General features: G+C 39.2%; 1 protein-coding gene across 2 annotated transcripts; it reads right to left on the minus strand.

Moving 5' to 3' along the window:
• LOC124112260 (lengsin-like) lies at positions 1-26,288 on the minus strand. 2 transcript variants are annotated; one of them, XR_007218775.1, is made up of 3 exons: positions 18,602-18,898; positions 519-2,316; positions 1-117 (listed from the first exon to the last, which is right to left on the minus strand). XR_007218775.1 is itself a non-coding variant. In XM_046472281.2 (3 exons), the coding sequence occupies exons 2-3, from the start codon at positions 18,750-18,752 to the stop codon at positions 1,151-1,153; spliced, it is 1,317 nt and encodes a 438-aa protein (XP_046328237.2). In that variant the 5' UTR covers positions 18,753-18,768; positions 26,219-26,288; the 3' UTR covers positions 125-1,150. The 2 variants fall into 2 exon arrangements, 1 of the variants encoding a protein (XP_046328237.2); XM_046472281.2 differs by lacking the exon at positions 1-117 and adding an exon at positions 26,219-26,288 and having other exon boundaries at positions 125-2,316; positions 18,602-18,768.
• Positions 26,289-26,747: the final 459 nt, after the last annotated feature.

Genomic DNA, 26,747 nt, shown 5'->3' on the forward strand with positions numbered 1-26,747 from the left:
TTGGTATGACGTGGGGACCTTCCGCTCTCTGGGAAGACGCGCGCTCTATCCACTAGACCACGGAGGTGGTGAAATCGCAGAGAAATATAACCACTAGCAGTGAAGTAAAAGAAAAGGCTGCAAAGAAAAAAAAATTAAACTTTATTTAGCGGATATCACTCAAGAGTGAGGACAAAGAAAAAGAGGTGCGTCGAACTAGAGAATCTAATTATGTGCAATGTAAACATAAGGATTTGATGAAAATACAATTCTGTTCGAAAGTAACAAAAGCAAAGTAAAATATGGTTCTTGTCTATAATTATACATAAATATAATTTCCACATGGTGTTTACAGGTACAAAGGTCAAACGAAAGAGGATGTTGATGTCAATTGTATCCATACGTAAGTTAAACGGTTTTATAATTCAGAAACTAACTATGCAGAAATAGGATCAAGCCAAATGCAAAATCCTGTCATAGTTATTGATGATGCCATATAATCTTGGACTGACTAACAAATTCGTTAAAATTGTTAATACCTGTATACTATATGCTCCAGTGGTCAGAATGTGCTCGGATCTCAGCAGAGATTGTGGAGTTTCAAGTTACAAAATGGCATTCCATTAACAGGCTCAGTGCTGGTCCTTATGCAGAGGGGCCTTGGGATGGTGTATCTTAAGACAGATAACGGAGATCATATTGCCAGGCAAAAACCACTGTGTAACAATATATGTAGCCAAACTTTACATTTTCCGACTGCTTCACTCATTTATGTACTTCATTTCTCATTTTGTTTGGTGTCTTTTCATAAACATATATAAAACAGTTCATTAATGATGAAGACCAACCTCTATACATTCAGCCATGGAAGTATACAAGACCATCCCAAACTTGGAAATTGTTCTATTTAAAAAAGGTTCGAGTCATCAGGCGTTTTGTGTCCACACTGTCGCAGATCACCACAAGTTCTCCGCAATTTGTAACCCACATTTGCTGATATCCTTATTTTCAACCTAAATTGGATAGGAAGCACCTTACCATAAATATTTGCTTCATTAACTAGGCTGTTCTCATCAGAGGCACGTGGATGTGGTAAGCCAATCAAAATAAAGTATCAGAAATAAAGTGCTGAACGATCATACATTGTTGACAAGCCCAACATGTTGTCATATTAGAAATACGCCACTGTTTCCATAGCAAAGCGTTGCTCGTCTGTCTCAACCAATTTGTACTTAGCGACCTCCATATCTCTCTTGCACTTGACAAACCATGTCACCAGTTCCTTCCCTAAGGCATTACATAGATCCTCATCCTTTTCCAGCTCATCCAGAGCTTCTGCCAGGGAACGCGGGAGAGATTCGACGTCCTCTGTTTTGTCCGGGGGTGGGCACTCCATCTTTTTAATGACGCCGTCCAGTCCAGCAGCAATGGTAGACGCCACTACGAGATACAGATTGCTCTTTCCGCCTGGTAGTCTGTTCTCAAGGTATGTTCTTGATGGTCCATCGTTTTTTGCGCGAATGCATGCATATCGGTCCTCTATTCCCCAATAGATAGGTGACGGAAAGGCACATTTACCCTGGTTCCTATAGCAGTTGACAGTAGGGTTTGCAAAGGCACAGAGAGCTTTACTGTGTTTCAGGATACCAGCAATCCATTGTTTTGCAACTGTAGACAGTTTGTCTGGAGAACATTCGTCATAAAATATGCTTTCACCAGATCTATTCCATAGCGAAAAATTGAAATGTGTGGCGATCCCCATCTGATCATAGGAATGTTGGGACATGAAGGTGATTTTAAAACCCTCCAAATCTGCCATTTCCAAGAGACCTTCCTTCAGATTAAAAGCCATATCCGGGCTCTCGATTCCATATTTGGGTTTTGTCACAGCTTCAAAAAGCCCAGGTCCCATTTCAACATAATACCTATCAACATCTATCTTGGATTCTTGAAAATGCCTATCAAAGTGGAATAACAATTTGCTATGTTTGTTAAATACCCTGTTGCTGTACACATCTCTTCCTGCAAACACTGGCTCCATTGTGTTATTGTCAAGGAGTTTGAATTCAATCTCATGACCGGAATACAAATCAAATCCAAGATCACCCAACCTCTGAAGCTGCTGTCTTGCTACATACCGAGGGCACGCATCTTGTGGAGAGTTGTCTTTCTTCCATCGAGACTCACACAAGACTTCAGCAACCTTCACTCCGTCCGGAGCCCAGGGAATGGACCTCAGTGTGTCAGGGTCAGGAAAGATCAACATATTGCCAACATTATAGTTCTTCTCATGAAATACTGGAACTACTTCTGTTCTAGGACCAAGTAACAAAGTGTCTGCAATGAAACCAAAGTAAATTATGATTTGCCCAAGCAATAACGTGAGACACAGACTGACACTTGTGATCCTCAAAGGAACACTGAACATGTTAATTTAACATTACGTACTCTTTCTGTGGGACGGTTACTTCGAAAGATGTTACAATTACATTCAATTACATATGCGATTGTTAAAATAATGATAACCGTAGAATGAGTGAGTGACCTGACGTTATATATAGTTCAGTAACACCATACAATGTCATGTTTCTGCGTGAGGCAAGCCCAAAGTTATTCCGGTCATTTGTTTTATGTGTCCATACTTCTACAAGAACACACAATGACATCCCCAATGGTCATACGTCTACACGAACACACAATGTCTGCCCTAATGGTCATACTTCCACAAGAACATACTATGTCATCTTTAATAGGCATACTTCTCCAAGTGAGTGAGTGCATGAGTGAGTGAGTATGGGTTTTACGTTGCTTTTTGCAATATACGCTTCAACCACAGTCGCAGTCCCCAGGGAACATTATCACAACGTTGTTTATAAGTTGTGGAAATTTTACATTGTAACATAGCGTTTAGTAGCTATAACAACGTCGTATTACGACCACTAGTATCGTTACAATTAGTTTCGTAAACAAGAAACTATTGTATGATAATTATTTACATAGAAATCCAGTCCCTAGTATGAACAAAAGTATATTTACAAACCTGAAACATGTCTTTAAATGTAAAAATAAAATAAAATTCAGATATTCGAAACAGAGGCCAACAACAGTGTTGTTTAGTGACCGCCATTTTCAAAGTACACATCGACCGCTCCCCAGCTACGTCCATGCAGAGGTTGGCCTCACCTTGTCAATGGTACTCAATGTCGCCGTCGGATCTTTTACGTTGGCCCAATATTTGGGTAACATTTCAGGAATGTGATTCAAGGGATTCTACTCTAATTGACAGCTTCTCCTGGGGAGCAATGTGACTTTCGTGCCTCTCTTCGAGCAAACGACGATATATTAGCAGACACACAAGCTCGGACATCGGAGTACTGTTTTTTATCAAATATATCGGTAAGAGTTCAATTAACGTGTTTGTATATGTTCAGGTATATTTCCAAACAGAACCCGAGAAAAAAGAGCCATTATACATTCAGATATACAAACACGAGAAATTTGTTTCTAGAAATCGAAAACACCATGTTTGTGAGCCAGCTGGAAACAGTTGATGAATCTTCGGACAGCAAGTGAACCACCAACTACATAAATACTACTGATGGCTGTAGTTTTAATTGAACATTGCTTTCATTCTTTAAAACTTAGCCTTTTCTTGTGGCAGCTCATATGAACAATACAAATATCAGTATGTTCTTTGTATATTTCAATCAAACTGAGCACTGATGTCAACAACATCGATAGTTCAATTTTCGATCACCAAACAGTGGACGTGCGATCTATTTTTGTATTTAAGAGTGATTGATGACATAGTCACTTTCAATTATTTGTATACATTTAACATTTAAAAGTGTCGGTAATCGAGTTTGATCGAGTTTGAACATTAATCGTAATATAGATTCACCAAGTTGTGCCAATTAAAGTCAAGTCAGCGCCCTTGTTTGAAATCTAGATGTCAAAAAACAAAGTACGTCCTAACGATGACAAACATAAGACGTTTATGTAGAATTAGGCATCAATTGGGATTTGCCCGTGAATTTATTTAACCGAAAACAAAATCCCGATGAAATTAGCAGTGCTTTGACGAAATAACAAAATTGACCTAAGTGTTCGTGATTAGTTCAGACTTGTTCAACATTATGCAATGACAAGAATATCTTCATGAAATTCCTGTTACGTCTATATGGGTTTGGTTGGTTGGTTTGTTGTTTATCGCCGCACTCAGCAATATTCCAGCTATATGACGGCGGTATGTAAATAATCAAGCCTGGACCAGACAATCAAGTGATTAATATCATGAGCATCGATCCACGCAATGGCTTGTTTGTTTGTTGCTTAACGCCGCACTCAGCAATATTCCAGCTATATGACGGCGGTCTCCAAATAAGCGAGTCTGGACCAGACAATCCAGTAGTTGACATCATGAGCATCGATTCACGCAAAGTCATCGAAGCTGACCACCCGATCCCGTTAGTCGCCTCTTACGACAAGCAAAGTCGCCTTTTACGACAAGCATGGGTTGCTGAAGACCTATTCTACCCCGGATCTTCACGGGCATATAACGCGGGGGGATATAGCGAACAGCCAGTCTGTCTGTCCGTCCGTCCGTCTGTCCGTCCGTCCGTATTCATTTCCTTTTCCGGGTCAGAACTCGAAAACCATTCAGTGTATTTGATCGAAACTTGGCAAATCTATCAGTCACATACACATTATTTTTTATGTTTCCATCGCAACAAGTTGGAATTAGGTTCTATAGGGTATAGTTCGTTTCTGGAGCATAACTCAAACCCCATTCAATACTTTCTAACAAAACTTTGCATGTCTATCAAACTTATACTGAGCTGGTGCCTTTTCCTATGTAGGAATTATAGAAATTTGTATTCTTCCATGGTAACAAGATGGACTTAGGTTCTATAAGGGTGCACGTGGTGTTCGTTTCCGGAGCGTAACTCAAAAACCGTGAAATACTTTCTTACAAGACTTCGCATGTCTACCAGGCACATACTGAACTGGTACCTTTTGCTATTTAGGAATTTTATATTTGTTTGTTTTTTACGTTTCCATGGCAACAAGTTGGATTTAAGTTTTAATATAGGGTGGGTTCACTTATGGAGTATAACAAATACACTGTTAAATATTTCCTTGCCAAACATTGCATGTCTATATATAAAGCACATTCCGAACTGGTGCCCTTTGATATTAAGGAGTTTTAGAAATGTTTATTTTAGAATTTCCATTGCAGCTATTTGGACATGGGCTCAGAGAAATGTTGGGTCAGTTACCTGGTTTGGGACCATAATGGACGGGGGATATAGATGACTTCGTTGACTATACGCTTGTTTAGTTATTGTTTCTTGTAATTTGTCATTTGTTTGCATTAAACCCAAAAGAAACACACTTGTTTTACTTTCCATTTCATATGGATGCGACCATGGTGGATCTTTTGTCGATAAACAATGTATGCTTCTTCAAGAACATTCAACTCTTGACTCATAACATACAGAATCGCACATTTATTTGTGGTTACTTTACAGACAGCTTTCTGACTCTTGTTAAAAAACTATAAATATGGCTTTGTCGGGCATTGCTCAGGGGTATAATTTCTTTTGTAAACCACCTAGCACTAACAATATATATATCTTACAGAAGCTGAGGTGTACCAAGTGCTGTGTGTGTCGGGGGAACTAAGTGCATCTTTGTTGCAATGAGAAAAAAGCGATTGTGTACTTGGGTCACTTCTTTCAAGGAGTTGGCGAATTGACGGGACATTTGTCATCATTTGTCGTGTACGTCGTGCGCTTGAAGCGCTAGTTAAACTGTGTAAACTCCGAGCTTGCGAGGAGGTTCACACAAAAGTTTAACCAGCGCTTTTAAATCGTTCGTACTTCAATGAACCCATCCAAACTGACGTTCAATTCTTATAATTTCATACTTTGTAGTTTACTGGTCTCGCCGAATAATATCGCAACTTATGTTTGCTTAAATTTGAAGTCCTCTGGTTTCGCAAGAACATTGCAACAATGTTATTTTGTCGGTTGTTTCCGGTGTCACGAAATATATTCGCCCCCAGAATAAAATCTCCCCCCCGGCGAATTTATACCGGTACAGTTCCGCCCCTCTCGAAATAAACTCTCCCCCACCCTACGAAATAAAATCTCCCCCCAGAATATTTCCTCCCCCGGTCGTTTTATAAATACTTGCCATGCAGTTGCCAATAGTTTTAATGTTTATTTGTTTATGTGTTTTTTTATTCATTTTTTTTTTTATCTCCTTTATTTTTTCTGAATTATACATTTAGTTACTTGTGTGGGGTGTGGGGTGTGTGGTGGGGGGTGGGGGGTGTCCCACCTTTCCTTTCGTTTTTCATAATATTATATTTTTAAGTTGTATATAACGTATGAATCCCTTCTCAGATTACTTTATCTCAGTTCTATATGACGTACTATTTTACTTTTCTGTGTCGTTCTTGTTTTCTCTTCAGTGTGAGGTTAAACTGTATCATTTTTACTATTTTGATATTTTGCAATATGTTGTGGTCATCAGTTATGCAAATCAGTTTCGGTGTGTCTTTTTAACAAGATGTTCTTCATTAATATTCACCGCCAGCCCCATTGTAACAATTACATGTACACTTTGCTTTGACGATGCCGGTTGATTTTGTTCAATACAGGTGTTTTTGAATCTATTCTACATGCTAATCATTTCGGGAAGATGATACACATTATCTATATTTTGGGTTACTTTGCTTATAAAGATTATACATGTAAACGTACGCAGTCTTAGTAGATTTTAAAGTAGATTTAATCAGTGCTGAATTAGATAGTTATGATGTTGTATGTTTAACAGAAACCTGGTTGCACCATGATATTCTAGCCCCTGGTATTACACTGATACCATTTTCAAATGGTAGCCTGTATTAAGGAATATATTTTAGATCTTTAATCAGAGTATAACGGCGTGGATATGTTGACAGTTTTTACGTAGTTAGTGTTAAATCGAATGTTTGCGAGGATTAATAAGATCTCTGAAATCAGTTACATCAGTAGTTCCGGTGTCACGAAATATATTCGCCCCCAGAATACCCCCCGAAATAAAATCTCGTAGGGATTTTTATAAATACTTGTGTTTGGCTTGTGTTGGATCCGAAAGTTTATATCTAACATTTTTGAATTAAAGACAGTGATAAAGACTTATATCAACATGTGGACAATACTACACCATAAATGAACTGTTTCGATTTGCCAATGGAAATACTACGCCATAAATGAACTGTTTCGATTTGCGCGGTTTCACCAACCGTTCAAGATACATGTAACTAATACTCTCTGTCAATGCGTTCAACGTGTAAATGCATTTCATACCTGATATATTGACATGGTCCCAGCTGGCAAACAAGACTTCTAAGAGCTTACTGTTGCGGCATAACTTCATCTATTCATCGAAGGCAACAGATTTTCAGTGATCCATTAATATATTTGTACCGCTATTGTCAACGTTCACGCCAAAAGGAATTTTTTCGTTGGAAAATCGAACTTGGTTATTCTCTAGCATTGATGTTTCTCATTTCTATGGTTGTTTACGACATGAGTATTGGTTCATAACAACATCTGGTGTCACATGACACAAAACAATATGTGTATGCCTGAAGTAGATAATATTTTATTCAGGAAATAATAGCTAGAATTGGTTACCCGAACAGACTAAATGGTTATATTTCCCTTTAATATAACAGTGTTTCAACACACAAAAATGTTAAACAAACACACGTTTGTGTTTACCGTTATACTTGCCCATGTAGCCGTCGTATACATATAAATATATAAATGTTGTGTACAGTCATGGGTGGAATTGAATACAATATTGAAATAAGGAACGTGTTCATGAGGCGAGACATTTCAAAACAATATACAATCTGAAGTGTTGATTATCTTCTTTGGTTGACTACAAACTACAGTTTTTACACGTGCACATACCTTAGCTACATCATAAATAATATATATTTCATATTTTTTTGTTATCTATAAATACCCACATCTAAAATCAACCAACATCCCAGAAATACAATTTCACGTAGTTAAAATTATAAATCTACTCAATAGAATACAAATGGATCCCAGAACGATGCTTGATTTCAGGACCAGAACTTAGGCAATCTAGACTTGTCAAATCATTCTTTACTTGGAGTCCGTTTCAAATATATTCTCTAGGATCTGGGGACAGATAGAGTAACACACAGTCAATGAAAACATTTCTTTAAAATATATTTTTTTTATTCGGAAGAACCTTTCTCCTTCTGCTGTTATGGAATCAACTAAACTAGACTTGGTTAGTATGATCTAGACTTGCCTAGGAATTTAGTAAAACAGAATACCTAAAAAATATAAATTCCACAGTCATGGCGCAGGACCAGGCCTAGGAGACAGACTACCGCGTGAGTATTGCATTGAGAACTGACGGAATCCCGCTGGGGTCAGCCTGGGCCAAGCGTAATCGGATATGTTGCTAGGTCTCGAGTTTGAACTGTTGGCATAATAGAACAAGCTTGGGCACAGTGGTGCAATAAAGGGGTTAGTTTTCTTCCGGGATTGTTAATGTAGAGATTAAAGCATTATCAACGCACACTTTGACTGTTTTAAAAAGAAAATGTGCTATTGTGATTTCATATTCAAAATAATGCTATGCTGTACAAGTACATGGATATTACTTGCTTGTACTCGAGGTACATTGATAACGTATGCTTGTAAAGGCTGGCATGGGACTCGGTGTAGCCGGTGTTGGTTTACTATCAACTATAATCGCCACGCCTATCGTACTTGACATGGAAATAGCCGCTGGAGTCTCTGGACTGGCAGGAATAGCGATAAAATTTATTTCTCGTAAGTTGCCAAAGAAAGCATTAAAACATGATAATATTCGGATACTCGCCGAATGAGTGAGTGAGTTGGGTTTAACGCCGCTTTTAACAGTATTCCAGTTACATCACGGCGTGTCAGCTTAATGTGGGAGGAAAGCCCGAAGTGATGCAGGTCTAAGACGTTTAGCACTTCGGTGAAACCCACGAGCACGGGTATGGTGTTGACAAACCTAGAAACATAGTCGGGGCGAAGCGGGATTCGAACCCACAATCATAGGTTTCTGGCGTGCCCAAGGGACGCAACTCTGCCTTAGACGACTGGGCCACCCGTGCCCCCGATACTCGCCGAAGCAAAGTTGAACAGCATTGAGGATCATATTTCAACAGCACTGGCTGATTGTAAGATATCCGAGGAGGATTTTCGTTCAGTGTTGTCAGAACTCACCAAATACAACACAATAAAGCAGGAGATTCGATCTTAATATCGTAAGATCAGTGGTATTAGCGAAGACGTGAAAAAAAGTACATAGAACAGGGGACACAAGCGCGTCAATTATTCCGTGCCAAAACCAAAGAACTGGTTGGAGATTAAAAATAGATTGTTTCCTATCATTGGATCGCACCGCATAACAAATCATACATTCATTTAAACGAATGCTTACATAAATATATAATAATGGAGAATTATAAACCAACAAAGGAAGAACTCGAAAAAGCTATCGAAGCATTTATGCTCAGGGACAAAATTATCAAATGGAGAGAATTACCACAAGGTATATATTATATCAATGATGTCAGACCAACCAAATACGGTCATCAATTGTTTCTTTCCAATTACCAAGAAGAGTATATAGTCTGGTCTCCTAGTAAAAGGAACGAAGAACTTAGTAAAAATGTTGAATATCACTTTGTTAAAAAATTATGGTATGCGTATGAGTAAAAAAAATAGATAATATTTTCATTACAATTTAGTTTAGTCTCATCATCGTTTTTGTGCTAAAAATTCCCTCTATGGTATCATTGATTGACTCAAGGTAGTGGTGAGCTAGAGTCAATTTAACTTAATCTCATGACGATCGTTGAATCGCATCAGCGTTTACACATAAAAGATTCCCCCTGTAGTAGCAGTATAGGTATATAAATCTGGCTCCAGTGGGGTTGCGGCAGAATCACCATTACCTATACTACTTTCTGTGACGTTCCTTGTAAGAGCTGAAAATTTAATATTGGAAAAAGGCTCAGGGTAGATGAAATGGAAATTTGCAATAACATATTGTGTGATGCATAAATTGGGAGCTTATTGCAATTGCAAATATCGTCTTTCTTTTTTTGACAATGAATAACAACAAATTCAATCAAACGAGTCACAGCACGACTGTATGTGCTCATATTTCAACGCCATCATCACTGTTCGTGTGATGATTAACCGATCATTATTGACTTATCAACACTGACTATTGGGCAATCTTTTTGTTCCAAAGGGAAATAACTCTCCTTTTGAAATGATATAAGCGACGGTCCAAACTGTCACTTCCGGTCTGGTTCCCGGATCAATGCGCGCTGCGACAACTACACTCTCCAACCCAGAGTTCCATGCGGCCGGTGTCATTTATACCGGTACAGTTCCGCCCCTCTCGAAATAAATTCTCCCCCACCCTACGAAATAAAATCTCCCCCCAGAATATTTCCTCCCCCGGTCGTTTTATAAATACTTGCCATGCAGTTCAATAGTTGCCAAACACTTCTGATAGAGACGATGTTGAGAATGTGGAGTGAAAAGGGCTTCACTTTGAGCACTGTGTTTTCTTTACTACCGCAATATGAGACAATAAACTGGTATATAGGTGGATATAATATTAGTCGTTAGATATAAAGAATGTTTAGTAACTTAAGAAGTTCTAGGACAGTTATTAACACATGTCGTGTCAGCCCTATTACATTCGCGATTGTCCACTTCCAGAAAACATCCTGTGTTGGTTTAACATGAATTAGTAAATGTTAATTAGGGATGCCCATAACGTTAATTAATGAAAAACGAGTAGTCAAAACACTGTCATTTCCTGCCCAGGACATCACACCCCCACACGCTAAGGTCGGTGAGAAACATTCTCATAAAAAAACACACACACAGTCAAGACTGTAGATTCCCGTCGTCTAGCTACAAATCCCTGTGATGTATTAAAGATTGAAGAATTTTGAACTAAACTGTCCGAAAGTTTATATCTAAAATGTTGGAATTGGATACAGTGATAAAGTCTTATATCAATATGTAGACTCATAAATATTGGTTTTATGTTTTAACGGAGATATGATATTTTCTTATGAAATATCGCGTATTAGAGTAATTTGCATGCTTTACCATTCATTGTACCATTCTAAACCATGTCAGTCAATCGGGTGAGAAAACAGCCCAATCCTCGCTCTATAAAGGACTATGTCAATCATTTTGCAAGTTGAAATGACCCCTGATACTTTATGAATACTTTATAACAGTTTATTCATAAACTTAATGCTTCGTACTATAGGCCTGTGGCCTCTTCAGTGCTGAATAAAGATTGAAAATACATCAGTCAATCAAAGATGAAGGTAACTTTATACATCAGAGTTCTTTAGAATTAGTTCATGTTTTGTTCTTAGACTAACATTTCAACCATCGATTGTGTTCACATGTAGACTCAAGCTGGTATATTAAAAAAATGTATACAGACAACAACAACTGTATTAGAAACAACAAGTTCTGTAGAGACTCATGTCTCCCATCCTTTGTTTGGTATGATTATGTCTTGTAATTATTTTAGGATGGACGGTACAGTTACCAAATAAAATATTCTTAAATATCAATTCATTATGACCATATTTCATAATCTATTTTTTAAAGTAACCCTCCTTACATTAAAGATAACTATTTAAAGAATATAGTACTTAAAGACATTGCAACAAACCGAATAATCAGGGGGGAGACTTTATACTGAGGGGGGGGCGCGAAATATATCCGCCCGGGGGAGATTTTATTTCAGAACAGATTCGCCGGGGGAGAATCTGTACCGGTATAAAATCTCCGGGGGGAGAATTTGTACGGGGGAGAGTTTATACCGGGACACCGGCACTCGGTCACATACGTTTCCCCACTCATACTCAGTTACGCAAAGAAAAATAGTTCTTTGAATATATACAACATAAAGTAGAAATATGTCAACATCATTTCATTCTCTGAACAAACTTACAAACAATATTTGGGATAAGTCAAATCCTAAAAATAGGTTGTAGGTTACTGCTGTTGAAAATGACGTTTATGGAGCAGTTGTGGAAAACACCCGACGCGTGAAGCCTCTCGTGGCACTATTACATTGGGAATATCACCGATTTATGAATGTGTTGCTTGTGTTTGGATAATCGCAAACCATTTCGGACTATTCGGAATGGACTGGTGGGGACTGGACCGAGTGCTCTGAAACTGTTTTGTGTTAATTTTCAACGTCAGGGTGTGTTATATGTGGTGTTAGGGATTTGTCGCGTGTGCTGTAATACTTTGCTTAGTTGGCGTTTCTTGTCATCTGAGATGGACCTGCTGTATGACCTGATGCCAGCTTCATTACTGTGCCCCGTCACTCATCATGTGCCGCCGCTTCTTGGTCTAGAATGCACGGAGAAGGTCGGTCAACTCAGAAACCGGAATAGTAGATTTCTGATTCCGTCTACGGACGTTTTCTCGTCTCCGATGACCAATCGTTAAAACAGGTAGGCAAGTTTTGGGGTTTTCTTTAATTTAAGTTTCTTCCTTACCTTTTTATGTTTTATGATTTCTCAAAATCTTACATGTTTTTCCCGATACGATAGTAAATCGAATTTTAGTTTGGGATTGATCAGGAGCAGTCGCGTTTGCTCTGTGTCAGCGGCCACATCCGAGCAGGGTACGACATTGTTTTCACTGGTGCTAGATTCCAGTCATTACCGAAAACAAGGCATCAAAGTCAATATCGCTCATTAAATCAATTTCGTTCACCTCAGTAATTTTACAGAATTAATTTTCTTCACTTGCGTTATTAGTATTGAAAGATAGCCATTCCATATCCAAATCACCGCATGTTTCATGTAGCAGCTAGACGACATCAATCACCAGGACCAAAGCATTTATTTATTCATGAGTCAGATGAAATGTTACGAGACAAGGCATAAATACTAAATAAATTATATTGCTGATAAATGCAGGGATTATAAAGAAAATAGAAAAACGAGTTGATCGTAAACACCGATCGAGAATTCGGGGAGACCCCGGAAAGTAGTTCCGGCAAAGGTTCAAACGATCAATTTCACAAAAAAATTGTTCACATCGTGTGAACTTTTCAGTCCGTTCACGGGACTGTGAACTCCAAATATCAGATCACGTGACTACCAATTTAGCCAATCAGCATGAAGGAAACAGTGTAAACTTTAAAGTATGAAATTATTTGAAAATTATAGCTTATTTGTTGTTTAACAAACAAACTCGTACAATCGAGACTTGGCCATTCAAACCAGTAATTAACATGGCAAGCAACTATCCACGCTGTTCAGGTATGATGGTACGTAATCAGCCAAGTTACGGAGTCTGACCCACACTCCGGCGCAGTGGTGACTCTGCATAACACAAGTACAATACTGGCTGGCTGCCGGCCGCATGGAACTCTGGGTAGGAGAGTGAGTCTGACCAACCCATCAATTAAGACGCCGTCTATTGCGGCAAGCGTAGCCTAGTTGGGAATCCCCACGGTGTTCGAATAATAACATGGTCTCACAATGTTGTTGGTGTATATTTAGAAATACTTCTATACATATCTAGACAAGAAGGATATGGGATTCCTTTATAATGTTATTGTAATTAATTCATATAAAATTTGTGTACCATTTGTTAATTCTGTTCACGAAAAGACACATTCGGTCATAAGATAAATGATTGTTTAAAGATTTATGTTTCAACCATTGAAAAGACAATATCAGGACGCCAATCTTAACTGAATTTGTCCGCGGAATGGCTCGTTAAAATTATTTTTAACCGAAAACCGCGTTCGTCTTGTCAGTTGTGTCATCTGAATTTTGATATATTTAAAAATAAATATTTAGCAAGTAATAGATGAACATCTGTTAGCGAATGAATTGAATGGCTTTCCAAATATATATTTATATCATTAAGGAGAAATAATTTTACAACAGGAATATGCGAGCTCTGATCAATTTTGCTATTAGACGCAGGTAGAATAAGAGTTATCGTTCTTGTTTGAAGTCGTTCCTGTGTTCATACGCCAATATGGAAACCTTTGTCTACATTCGGCTTGTCCCGGAATGGGACGAGTTGGTCACAAATGCAACTCACCATGTTACATATACTATAGTTTGAAGTGAATAAAATGACTGATGTGAATAAAAAGATAATTAATAATTTCCACACAATCTGTGACGATCATTTAATAATCAACCATGGACTCTCAAATATAATATCATAGTTTTATCATGTTCATAGCATCACTTAAGCATATAAATTACAACATTACCGTGTAACTAGATTCCGGATGCCCCGGAATCTATGTGAAATTAGGAATCATACACGGATGCTGCTATATTAAGGCAATAGGTCATACTAGATCCTGTTATTTCACTCGTTATGAAAAATCCATGTCTAAATTTGAGTTTGTCTACATCCTTTGACTTTAATTCTAAAATGACCATTTTACAACTGTTAAATATAAAATATTAAATATATTTTTTGTTTTATAAAATCAGTCGAAGAATATGTTTATTGCACGACACCGTGTTCTTTATTTGTATAATTGTTTAAAATTTTAAACTGAATGGAATGGCATAAAAACTATTTTGTTTCCCATCATATGTCCTGAATTAAACACATAATTTTGGCAGAGACACAATGGGTAGACGAAATGGCGTAAAAATGTTTCTACAGTGGTAAAGTTATTAATATTTTTTTGCAGAGTAATTATTTCATGGTTCGAAATACTATACAATGAACAAATACGTGGGGACATGAAGATACAAAATACAAGATACATGATCAATACATAGTTAATTATATTAATTAAAATCCTTCTTTTCATGATTGAATCAACAAATGAAACTAATATCTTTACCGGCCACTTGGGAGGCAACAAACCAAAGTCCCGCACCCCATGGGTGCAGAAGGTATTGGCAACCAAGGTCAACCGCAGTGTGACGTAAATACGTTGACATGACCTAATATTGGCCAACCAAGGTTAACTTGGGTCATACCTTGGTCAACACGGGTTCACCTGGGCCGTCCCGGGTTTTCAAATCGAACGTAAGCACTCGTATCAATTTGGCTCCTTCGATCATTATGGCCGACTAACACAAACTTGTTTAGTGTAATAACTTACAGTTTGGAATGTTTTAAAAAATGTTTTCATAATTATTTATGTATTTCGCATGTACACGTATCATTATACATGTAAGAGATAAAAATAAGGTTTCTTTTAAAAGTTTGTTTAATAAAGTTTGTTACATCTTTTCAACTATTACTCATCCCCATCTAACCAAAACTAAATGCAACAACTTCACTGCATGATATACCAACCTGAAGAATCAATAAGAGAGGAAAAACACAACATAATGTCATCTTTGAAACTAAATTCTGTTTTCATTTTACGATTTACTTTTGATACAATTTATGATGTCTAGTATTAAAGGGAGGCACGGGTGGTCCAGTCGTCTAAGGCGCCGCAATTCGCTGTGCAGTGTTGCGTCCCTTGGGCACGCCAGAAACCTATGATTGTGGGTTCGAATCCCGGTTCGCCCCGATTATGTTTCTAGGTTGTCAGCACCATACCCGTGCTCGTGGGTTTCACCAAAGTGGTAAACTGCATCACTTCAGGCTTTCCTCCAACATTAAACTGACACGTCGCGATATAACTGGAATACTGTAAAAAGCGGCGTTAAACCCAACTCACTCTAGTATTAAACTATCCTGATTTTCACTGTGTCAATTAATATTTTAATATTTAAGATTGAAAATAAACCCAGCATTAAAGGTATTGGAATTGTCACTACTCTTCAAAGGGAATTTTGTAGCTTTGTGCTCTTTTTCATACAAAAAATCTCATATAGATCCAATGACAATTTCTGTCATTAAAATTGTCTTAGAAAACATCATTTTGACAACGTGTATTAAATAAGGGAAATATCACATGCCTGATTAGATTGTTCCTCTTTAGTCATACTAAGTCTATTTAATTTATTGTTATGAATCGCAAAATTTTCTTTTTACTTACATGTCGTTAAAGCAAATCTTCAGTAAGGCTAATTTTTATTCCACAGTTCATGGTTTATATTCTTAAAACAATTTTTCGACATGCCAAAACTTCTGTATAAGTATTGTGGCAATGCAAAGAAGTATCTTAAAATGTTTCAACATAACAGTGTTTTCCACAACTGTGAAAATGTTTTGCAACTGGCATTTGCCTCCTGGTTCTTATATTTCTTAAAGGGTTGGGGTGACGGTTAAAATTAACAATGATTTATCTCTTAAAAATAAACGATATTTAAAGCATAAGATACTTTGAGGGTATGATGTGCAGTTCTCACGTAATGTAACGTTTAGCTCCATCTGTATTATATTTTCTTTTTACAGACAGGGACGTTCAAGCAAAGAAAAGTGTTGCCAGAGTAAGAGACATCCTTCTTGACACCTCTGATGATGACTAACATATCGGCCCTTAATAGTGGGTTCGAGTCCAATTCGTCACGATTATGTTTCTCAGATCTACATCACTTCCATCTTTCCAGCAACAGTAATTCCGTTCTGGAATTGGATTACTGTTAAAACACGTTGTTAAAACCAACCCGCTTAGATTAAAATATACATTTTATTGGAATATTGTTAAAGGCTGCGAAAACCGAAAGTCACTAACTCACTCGTAGATGTATGACCATTAGCAATGACAAAGTGTGTTCTTGTAGAAGTATGACAATTAGCGATGACATAGTGTGTTCTTGTAGAAGTATGACCATTAGCGATGACATAGTGTGTTCTTGTAGAGGTGTGACCATTAGCGATGACATAGTGTGTTCTTCTAGAGGTGTGACCATTAGCGATGACATAGTGTGTTCTTGTAGAAGGAGACCATCAGCGATGACACAGTGTGATCGTAAAGAAGTGTGACCATTAGAGATGACAAAGTGTGTTCTTATAGAAGTATGACCATTAGCGACGACAAAGTGTGTTCTTGTAGAGGTGTGACCATTAGCGATGACATAGTGTGTTCTTGTAGAGGTGTGACCATTAGCGATGACATAGTGTGTTCTTGTAGAAGGAGACCATCAGCGATGACACAGTGTGATCGTAAAGAAGTATGACCATTAGCGATGACATGGTGTGTTCTTGTAGAAGAAGACCATTAGCGATGACATAGTGTGTTCTTGTAGAAGTATGACCATTAGCGATGACATAGTGTGTTCTTCTAGAAGTATGACCAGTAGCGATGACATAGTGTGTTCTTGTAGAGGTGTGACCATAAGCGATGACAAAGTGTCTTCTTGTAGAAGTATGACCATTAGCGTTGACATGGTGTCTTCTTGTAGAAGTATGACCATTAGCGAGGACATAGTGTGTTCTTATAGAGGTGTGACCATTAGCGATGACAAAGTGTGTTCTTGTAGAAGTATGACAATTAGCGATGACACGGTGTGTTCTTGTAGAGGTGTAACCATTATCGATGACATAGTGTGTTCTACTAGAAATGTGACTATTAGCGATGACAAAGTGTATTTTTATAGAAGTATGATCATTAGCGATGACACGGTGTGTTCTTCTAGAGGTGTAACCATTAGCGATGACAAAGTGTGTTCTTGTAGAAGAAGACCATTAGTGACGATTTAGTGTGTTCTTATAAATGTGTGACCATAAGTGACGACATAGTGTGTTCTTATAGAAGTATGACCATTAGCTATGACACAGTGTGTTCTATTAGAAGTAGACCATCAGCGATGATTTGGTGTGTTCTTGTAGAAGAAGACCATTACCGATGACATAGTGCGTTCTTGTGGAGGTTTGACCATTAGCGATGACATAGTGTGTTCTTGTAGAAGGAGACCATCAGCGATGACATAGTGTGATTTTGTAGAAGAAAACCATTAGCGATGACATAGTGTGTTCTTGTAGAAGTATGACCATTAGCGATGACATAGTGTGTTCTTGTAGAAGTATGACAATTAACGATAACATAGTGTGTTCTTGTAGAAGTATGACCATTAGCGATGACATAGTGTGTTCTTCTAGAAGTATGACCATTAGCGATGACATAGTGTGTTCTTGTAGAAGTATGACCATTAGCGATGACATAGTGTTTTCTTCTAGATTTGTGACCATTAGCGATGACAAAGTGTGTTCTTGTAGAAGAAGCCTTAGTGACGAAATAGTGTGTTCTTAAAGAGATGTGACCATAAGTGACGACATAGTGTGTTCTTATTGAAGTATGACCATTAGCTATGACATAGTGTCTTCTATTTGACGAAGACCATCACCGATGACATAGTGTGTTCTTGTAGAAGAAGACCATTAGCGATGACATAGTGTGTTTTTGTAGGAATATGTTCATTAGCAATGACATAGTGTGTTTTTGTAGAAGTATGACCATTAGCGATGACAAAGTGTGTTCTTGTAGAGGTTACTGTATATATTTGTAATGAATGTATAATGTGCTCCCGGCACTATATGGCTTAGACATTATATTTAAGACATTAAATCCAAGCTTAAGCTTAAGCACTTACCTTGGCACATATCCAACCCCGCGTCCATGTATTCGGCGGCATAGCGACCAGCTATCACTTGACCACGACTCATGCCATTCAGATCACAGAGGGCAAACCGCACATAGTCATATTTACAGATCTCGTTATGTTCTTGCTCGAAATTTGACATTGTCACTGTGGTCAACCTGCAAAAATGAATAGTAAATAATTAACTGATAAAGATTGGTTCCACGAAAACAATATGCGTCTTCTCACAACGAGTCTGACTGACAATGGTAAATCTGGAATACCACGTGCTGTCGGAGGTTAGTTGGTTTGTTGTTTAACGCAAAACTCAGCAATATTCCAGCTATATGACGGCGGTCTGTAAAATAATCGAGACTGGACCAGCCAATCCAGTAATTCACATAGGCATCGATCCACGCAACAGAGATCGATGGCATGGATCAACCAAGTCAGCGAGCCTGACCACCCGATCCCGTTAGTCGCCTCTTACAACAAGCATGGTCGCCTTTTACGGCAAGCATGGGTTGTTGAAGACCTGTTCTACCCCGGACCTTCACGGGTAGGCTCTCATGTAAGTGGAATATTGCCGAGTGCATATACACACGATAACATATTTAATATTTTGCACCGGTGTATTCAACAATATTCCAGTTATATCACGGTGGCCTGTAATTAAGTGTAAACCAGGACAACCAGTGATTGATATTGTTATTATGAACATGCCCGTGAAGATCCAGGTTAGAATTAGTCTTCGGCGACCCATGCCTGTCGTAAGAGGCGACTAACGGGATTGGGTGGTCACGCTCGCTGACTTGTTTCATGCATGTCGTCGTTTCTCGTTTGCGTAGATCGATGCTCATGTCAATCACTGGATTGTCTGGTCCAGACTCGATTATTTACAGACCGCCCTTATATAGCTGGAACATTGCGGAATGTGGCAAACAAACCAACCATATTATGATCAACGCCCAACAGATTCGGAGTAGGATGACACAAAATGAACTGTGTCAAACTACCACAACTTTTTAATCACCTCTTCCGACTAAAACATAGGAATCCCATCTGTATTTTATCAATGGAAATAATATTATGTCATGTTAGGTCATTCCCACTGTCATAGACATGTTATTCTGGACCGTGTGTGGTCATATGGCCCTACAAGTACATGATGTTTGTTGTCTACTGTTTAACGTAACAGTCAGGAATACTCCTACTATATCGCGACAGGTTCTTACTTCTCTGTATTATCAACTTATGGCGTGACAAAACGTATTTATCAATTGCAAACTTCAAAAGAATTGACAGGGTCAAGACATGGTAAAACTGCGGTCAAAAAGAATTATTATACATATTTGTACATCATTGACTTTCTGACTTGATAGATGCACACTTTAAACCAAAACCTGAAGCCGGCTTTAATATCGATTTGACTTATTGCAGAATATAGGTAGAATAGGTCTTCAGCAACCCATGCTTGCCCCAAAAGGTGACTAACGGGATCGGCGGGTCAGGCTCGCTGACTTGGTTGACTGCGTGGATCTATGCTCATGATGTCAGTCACTGGATTGTCTGATGGTCCAGACTCGATTATTTACACGACGCCGTCATATAGCTCGAATATTGCTGAGTGCTGCGTAAACAACAAACCAACCAACCAACCAAGTTGAAGCAGGACATATAGAACAGGGTTGTTTGGTCCAGACTCGATTATTTACGACCGCCGTCATAAAGCTTGAAAATTGCTGAGTGCGGCGTACAACAACCAACCAGCCAACCAACTATGATCGTTGGGTTATTATGCTTGGTTTTTCACCTCCTAAGCAGTCAAAGATCTGTTTAAATTCGGGCTTTCCTCCTACGTATACCACTTTGGTGAAAGCCATGAGCACAGTTATAGTAAAGACACACATAAACTAAGCGACAAAAGAAAGTATAGGTTGGCAATTTGTAATTTTCCTAAAAACAGCGATAACAAGTGGAAAGTGGGTATTGGGAATATGACTGCCCAGGAACGGGTACCAAAAAAAACCTCACCCGAACGCGCCACCTTTGACGGCGCTCGTGCGGTGACAAAAAAATGGTGAAACGGGTTTCCCGCCTATGGCATAAACTGCACGTGCGTGTTAGCTGTATCAATGCGTTCGTCTGCAGGGTACAACCACACGTGATTAAAGCACACAAAAGAAATGCCACGACCGTCACAGGAGCAGAGAAAGAGAGCCATCGGTATGGCCGAAATGGGGGCAACACAGCTCCAAATTGCCAGAGTGAGTGAGTGAGTGAGTTGGGTTTAACGCCGCTTTTAACAGTATTCCAGTCATATCGCGGCATGTCAGCTTAATGTGGGAGGAAAGCCCGAAGTGATGCAGGTTTCAGACGTTTACCACTTCGGTGAAACCCACGAGCACGGGTATGGTGCTGACAAACCTAGAAACATAATCGGGGCGAACCGGGATTCGAACCCACAATCATAGGTTTCTGGCGTGCCCAAGGGACGCAACTCTGCACAACGAACCGCGGCGCCTTAGACGACTGGGCCACCCGTGCCCCGATATGAATCCTATTGACCATCTATGGGACCATCTTGACAGACAGATTAGAGCACGCCATCAGCCGCCCGTCAACAGACAAGAATTGCAGCAGGCCCTGAGAGACGAGTTGCAACAGATTCCTGTCCACGTCATCAGAAGACTGACGTCATCGATGAGGCGGCGTATCACAGCATGCATTGAGGCAGCTGGAGATCATACACGCCATTGAAGGCAACTGTGTCGACAATGAACTTGTAGTGTGTCTGACAATTTTTTTGTCACATTTCAGACACTTTTTGAAAATGAAATTTCTTACCCCTAAGACCTTATCTTTGTTTGTTTGTTTGTTGTTTAACGCCGCGCTCAGCAATATTCCAGCTATATGGCGGCGTTCTGTAAATAATCGAGTCTGGACAAGACAACCCAGTGCTTAATATCATGAGCATCGATCCGCGCAATTGGGGTCGATGCCATGCATCAACCAAAGCCTGACCACCCGATCCCGTTTGTCGCCTCTTACGACAAGCATAGTCGCCTGATATACTGTTAAGATGTAACATAACAATTCAGCCATACTTCTAAACAGAAGTAAAACCGCTTGTCCATTCGGATCAATCTGACCCAAATCATTCCGCTGATGAGTGTCAAATAATGCACACGAATCAAAATCCGTAAAAATTGCAATGGAGACATCATTAAAAGTTACCAAAAGTGACGGGGATATCAATATTGATTGTTGAAATGATTCTATGAAATTTGTTTTCCCTGCTTAAATATTTGGAGCACCTGTGACGGAGCCATAAAACTGATCTGTTATGTAGACAATATCGCTTTAGGCAGTGGCTGCTTGGAGCTGATTATGACCTAAATACTCCTCATAGCATTCGGTGTTAACTATGTGACTGTAGAGAGCTGTGCCTTCATCCATCAGATTATCAAGGTCAGTGGAACACAGTACAGACGCAAATAGATTTGAGCCATGGGACACAAAATATATGAGTGACCAGAGCTACGGCTGTAAATTGAATTCCATTAAACGGTTGAAAAATACTACAACCTTGATGCAAATTCGCCGACACAATACTCCGATTTTGCTTTGACTTTGCTACCAAACGTTTCACGTGTGGCTGTATGCGGTGCACTGATTAAAAAAAACACGGGGGACTGGGTTAATTCAAAATACGGAATATAACTATTCCAATTATTTCCAGTGAACATGAGCATCCAAACAATCAAAAGTGTGGTATGTCGAATGTGGAATTCAGCCATATTACATTTGTTTTGAGATGAGCATATTCAGAACATATTTTATATTATGCTGTTATTTATGATGTCCGGAGACTGTTCTTCTTTTGTATACACCGTGAAAATCAGAAAATTAGTCCTTGAGGAAAAAAGGACATCGGATTACACATGAATGGTTTCATAATGTCAGCTAACGATCAGAAACGGTCAGATGCATCAATTAACTACAGAAAGACGATTTTGAAGTATCTCTTATTGCTGGAAAAGAATGCATGAACATTCAACGCACATGATTTGTATGTTTTGTTTCCGTAAATGCGTGGCTTGACATTTCAATTAAACCAACATGTCGACATACATGCTACAAAAGTAACGTTTCCCATATAATGGTGGTGAAACCCAATCACCTTGCGTTTGTCCGTGCAATGTCTTCATACTTGAAATCGTTTTATCGTGTTGGCAATATGTCATCGCTCATCAATAGTTCAAATGTGCAGTAAAAGTGGGTTACTATCCTCACCAAGATATTGATTATGAGTTGTGTGAGGAGATATGTTTGATGTGAGATGTCAGCATTATTTTATTGACATGGTATTTCTTTTTATGGTAAGAAAGTGCAAATTATCGTCACATTAGGGAAAGCAGTTTCAGAGATGAAAGATTACATAATATAATATTTGGCAAAATTGTCAACGATGTCCAATGTTGAGTACAGTGAGTGACGTTGTGTGTGTGTTGGCTACACTACAGGGCACTTAGAAACTGCCACGATTAGCACTAAATGAACGCGCGAGAGGTATGTGCGTGGCGTTGCACAGCGTTAACGTTGAGAGAGAGTTATGAGCAACACTTCAGGGCAGGGCTTACAAATGAACGACTGCTGTGCAGAATTCGCTACACGCACTACACGCATTACACGCACTACACGCACTACGTGACCAACATTTGTCACATTCTCCGCTTAACACGACATTCCATCGTGATAATCCTCGGCCACACCTGTTACACGTGTCGTGCTCAGAATAATGTCAAAGTAATATCGTTTTCCAGCTTATTCACCAGATTCAAGCCCTATTAAACCTTTGTGATGAATAGTTATGGTGAATACGATATACAATATATATACATGCACAAGTTCATTATTATATCTGGTACAGATCTGTAGTGTCATGCATATGGACAAGTTCTTCAGCAACCTATTTTTGCCGTAAAAGGTAACCAACGGGATCGGGTGGTCAGACTCGCTGACCTGGTTGATGCATGTCAACGTATTTCATTTGCGTAGATTGATGCTCATGATGTCAATCACTGGATTGTCTTTCCAGACACGATTATTTACAGACCGCCGTCATATAGCTGGAGAATTGCTGAGTTTTGCGTTAAAAAACAAACAAACATTCATGAAATGGTTGTTGTTGTTCCCACTGATTAAGCCTCAAATAACATACCATTACAGTAAGCTACGTTATAACGAACACGCTTATAACGAACTGACCGATATAACGAACTTTTTTTTTAGTCCCGGCCATTTGTTTGATATCTGCTGTATATATGCTTATAACGAACTACGGTTATTACGAACTGAAATTAGTGGTCCCTTTGAGTTCGTTTTAACCGTAGTTGACTGTAAATGTAAGCACCACTACATTAATTAGTTTATCAAAGACCCTTGTATAAGTGATGTATCACTTAATGCCACATATAAGGCCAGTATGTTAACTGAGGAAGAAATCTGCCAAAACTATGCATAAGTACTATCATTGTTTTATTTGACTCTAAAACCTGAAGACAAGTCAAATCCTCTTTTGTACTGTATTCCAAAGCTACATCAAAATCAGTACAAATATACTGGGCTATATATATACTCGCTAAAACGCACCATTTCAATGAATACGGGGGTATCGTGCACCCATTTCTTGCGAAATCGAAAATGCACGAACTGTCACGAACTGTAGTGGGTATAAAACTGTGGCCGATTCTTGGACCTACCACTCCTTGGTCAACAATGCCACATCGAACTCAAATTCAGAGAAAACAGGCTATCGGACGTTTGCAAGCTGGAGAGTCTGTCCAAGATGTTGCCCGTCATTTCAACGTTAACATAACCACAATTTACCGTCTCCTGGGTCGTCCTAGGGTCACAACACCTCGACACGATCGGCAGATTACCCGTCAACACCAGCGACATCCGTTCCTAACTGCAAGACTTAGTGAAAGTGCTCGACAGACCATAGGAACACATAATCGACACATTAGCCGGGACACTGTGATCCGACGTCTCCGCTCCATCAACCTCAGATGTCGCCGTCCTGTTCTCCAACCACGACATCGACAAGCACGACTTCAGTGGGCACATGGTCATCACAATTGGCGTCATCGTGAGTGGAGGCGTGTCATCTTCTCTGATGAAAGTCGCCAAAATGTGTCTCCCATGCAGACGGATGAGTCAGAATTTGGCGGCGTCGAGGTGATCGTTTCGCTGACAGAAACGTTGTGGAAAGGGATCCATGGGGTGGACCTAGCGTCATGATATGGGCAGGGATTGGACTTAATGCGAGACTTGGACCCGTGTGCTTTCTGAATGTTGGTCAAGGTCGGGGACACGGCGTAACTGCTCAGCGCTATATCGACCAAGTGATCAGACCCCACATTGTTCGATTTTTTGCACAACATCAACAACACATTTTCCATGAGCTACCATGGCCTTTCTGCAACAACACAACATCCGTGCTCTACCGTGGCTAGCCCTCAGCCCTGAACCCCATGGAACACTTATGGGATGAGGTTCAAAGGCGTCTGCACAATGTGCGCCCAGTCCCTACAACTGCCGATGAACTACGCACAACTGCTCTGGATGTGTGCAGGAAGATCCCTAGGGCCTTCACAAATCGTCTGATCCACTCAATGTGCAGGAGATGTGTGGCAGTGATCAATGCTAATGGTGATCACACCAGGTATTGACTGACATTTTGGGTATTGACCCGAAACTGTGTAAGCCCTTAACATTTGAAAAACACAATTATGTCATCTGCCTTTTAATCCATTAAACTGTCTTCAGTCAATTTTTTATCAATCTTGCCCTATTAGTATTTCTTGTCTTTACTGTTGAAAATAAATAACATGAATACTGCATACTTGACTTGTGTTTCTTTTGCGTGTGAGTATATGTGGAGGACATTTCGACATTTGACGCATCAGTGACAAAAATATCCGACGCAATTCCTTGTTTTGACTTGAACCACATGTTACCGTTTTGTTGTTTTTTCATGTGAACAATTAACTTGCCTTTGCATGTGTTTGTTACGGGTGCCAACCGACGGAGCAGGATACGCTTACCCTTTCGCGAACACCTGGTATCCTCACGATTTGGTAGTGTTTTATGAACACACGCTCATGCGGTCGTAATCGTATATTCGATTGAAAATGGAAAGGGTTTTGACGCTTTTATTTACTCCACACTCGTTGTACTTTATGTCACATTTATTTAAGAATTACATTTTTCCAGATTTAGTAAAACAACTATGTCGGTACATGTTTGCCACTTCAAATAATACCCATTTCTTTGCACTCCAGATCAGTTTGACTCTCAAATTCCTTCTTCCAGACGACCTCTTATAAAACAAAAGTGACCTTACTCTAATTAACCATTCTTTAATGCGGACATTTTATTATCCGGACTGTAAACGGATCCGTCCGGATTAACAGCGTCTTCACTGGTCCAGTATAAATGATTATAGACTACTCCTATATGCATCGATTTAATCATTTTTTAAAAGTCTTTAATCCCAGTTGCAACAAAGTTACAAATACAAATTATTCTGTCTCGACTGGTAAATTGGCAGCAGTATCTTACCTCAGGTATCTGTCCGTGTGGGGCTCAGCTGTTCAAGCAGATAGCATGTGAATGAAAATGTGGTCCTGCGGGTATACAGACAGACAGTTTATTCAGTTATTTAAGTATTAATTTCCATAGTACAACGCAGATAGCATATTAAAATATGTTAATATTTGTCACGTGATGAACATGATTAGATTATACAGTTACATATTAGAAGAATAATTTGTTTGTTTGTTGTTTAACGCCGCACTCAGCAATATTCCAGCTATATTACGGCGGTAGCAGAATAACAGAACAACAGAAGTTTATTGTATTTCAGGGCCAGGAGGCCAAAAGTAGTTTTCCCATGTTTGTTTGTTTGTTTGTTTGATCTTAAACGCCGCACTCAGCAATATTCCAGCTATATGACGGCGGTCTGTAAATAATCCAGTGATTGACATCATGACCATCGATCCACGAAACTGGGATACGCGATGACATGCATCGAGTCTGACCACGCCAGCGAGTCTGACCACCCAATCATGTTGGTTGCCTCTTACGCCAA

Source organism: Haliotis rufescens, unplaced genomic scaffold (genome assembly GCF_023055435.1).
Source record: "Haliotis rufescens isolate VD_foot unplaced genomic scaffold, xgHalRufe1.0.p SCAF_6, whole genome shotgun sequence".
In the NCBI taxonomy this organism is placed as follows: Eukaryota; Metazoa; Mollusca; class Gastropoda; order Lepetellida; family Haliotidae; genus Haliotis; species Haliotis rufescens.

Bases quoted from the DNA above. Each gene is read 5' to 3' on its own strand.
- LOC124112260 (XM_046472281.2), bottom strand. From the start codon at position 18,752: ATGTCAAATTTCGAGCAAGAACATAACGAGATCTGTAAATATGACTAT. The intron at 2,317-18,601 runs GTAAGTGCTTAA...GTTTCATTGCAG, and splicing joins GGGGTTGGATATGTGCCAAG to ACACTTTGTTACTTGGTCCT.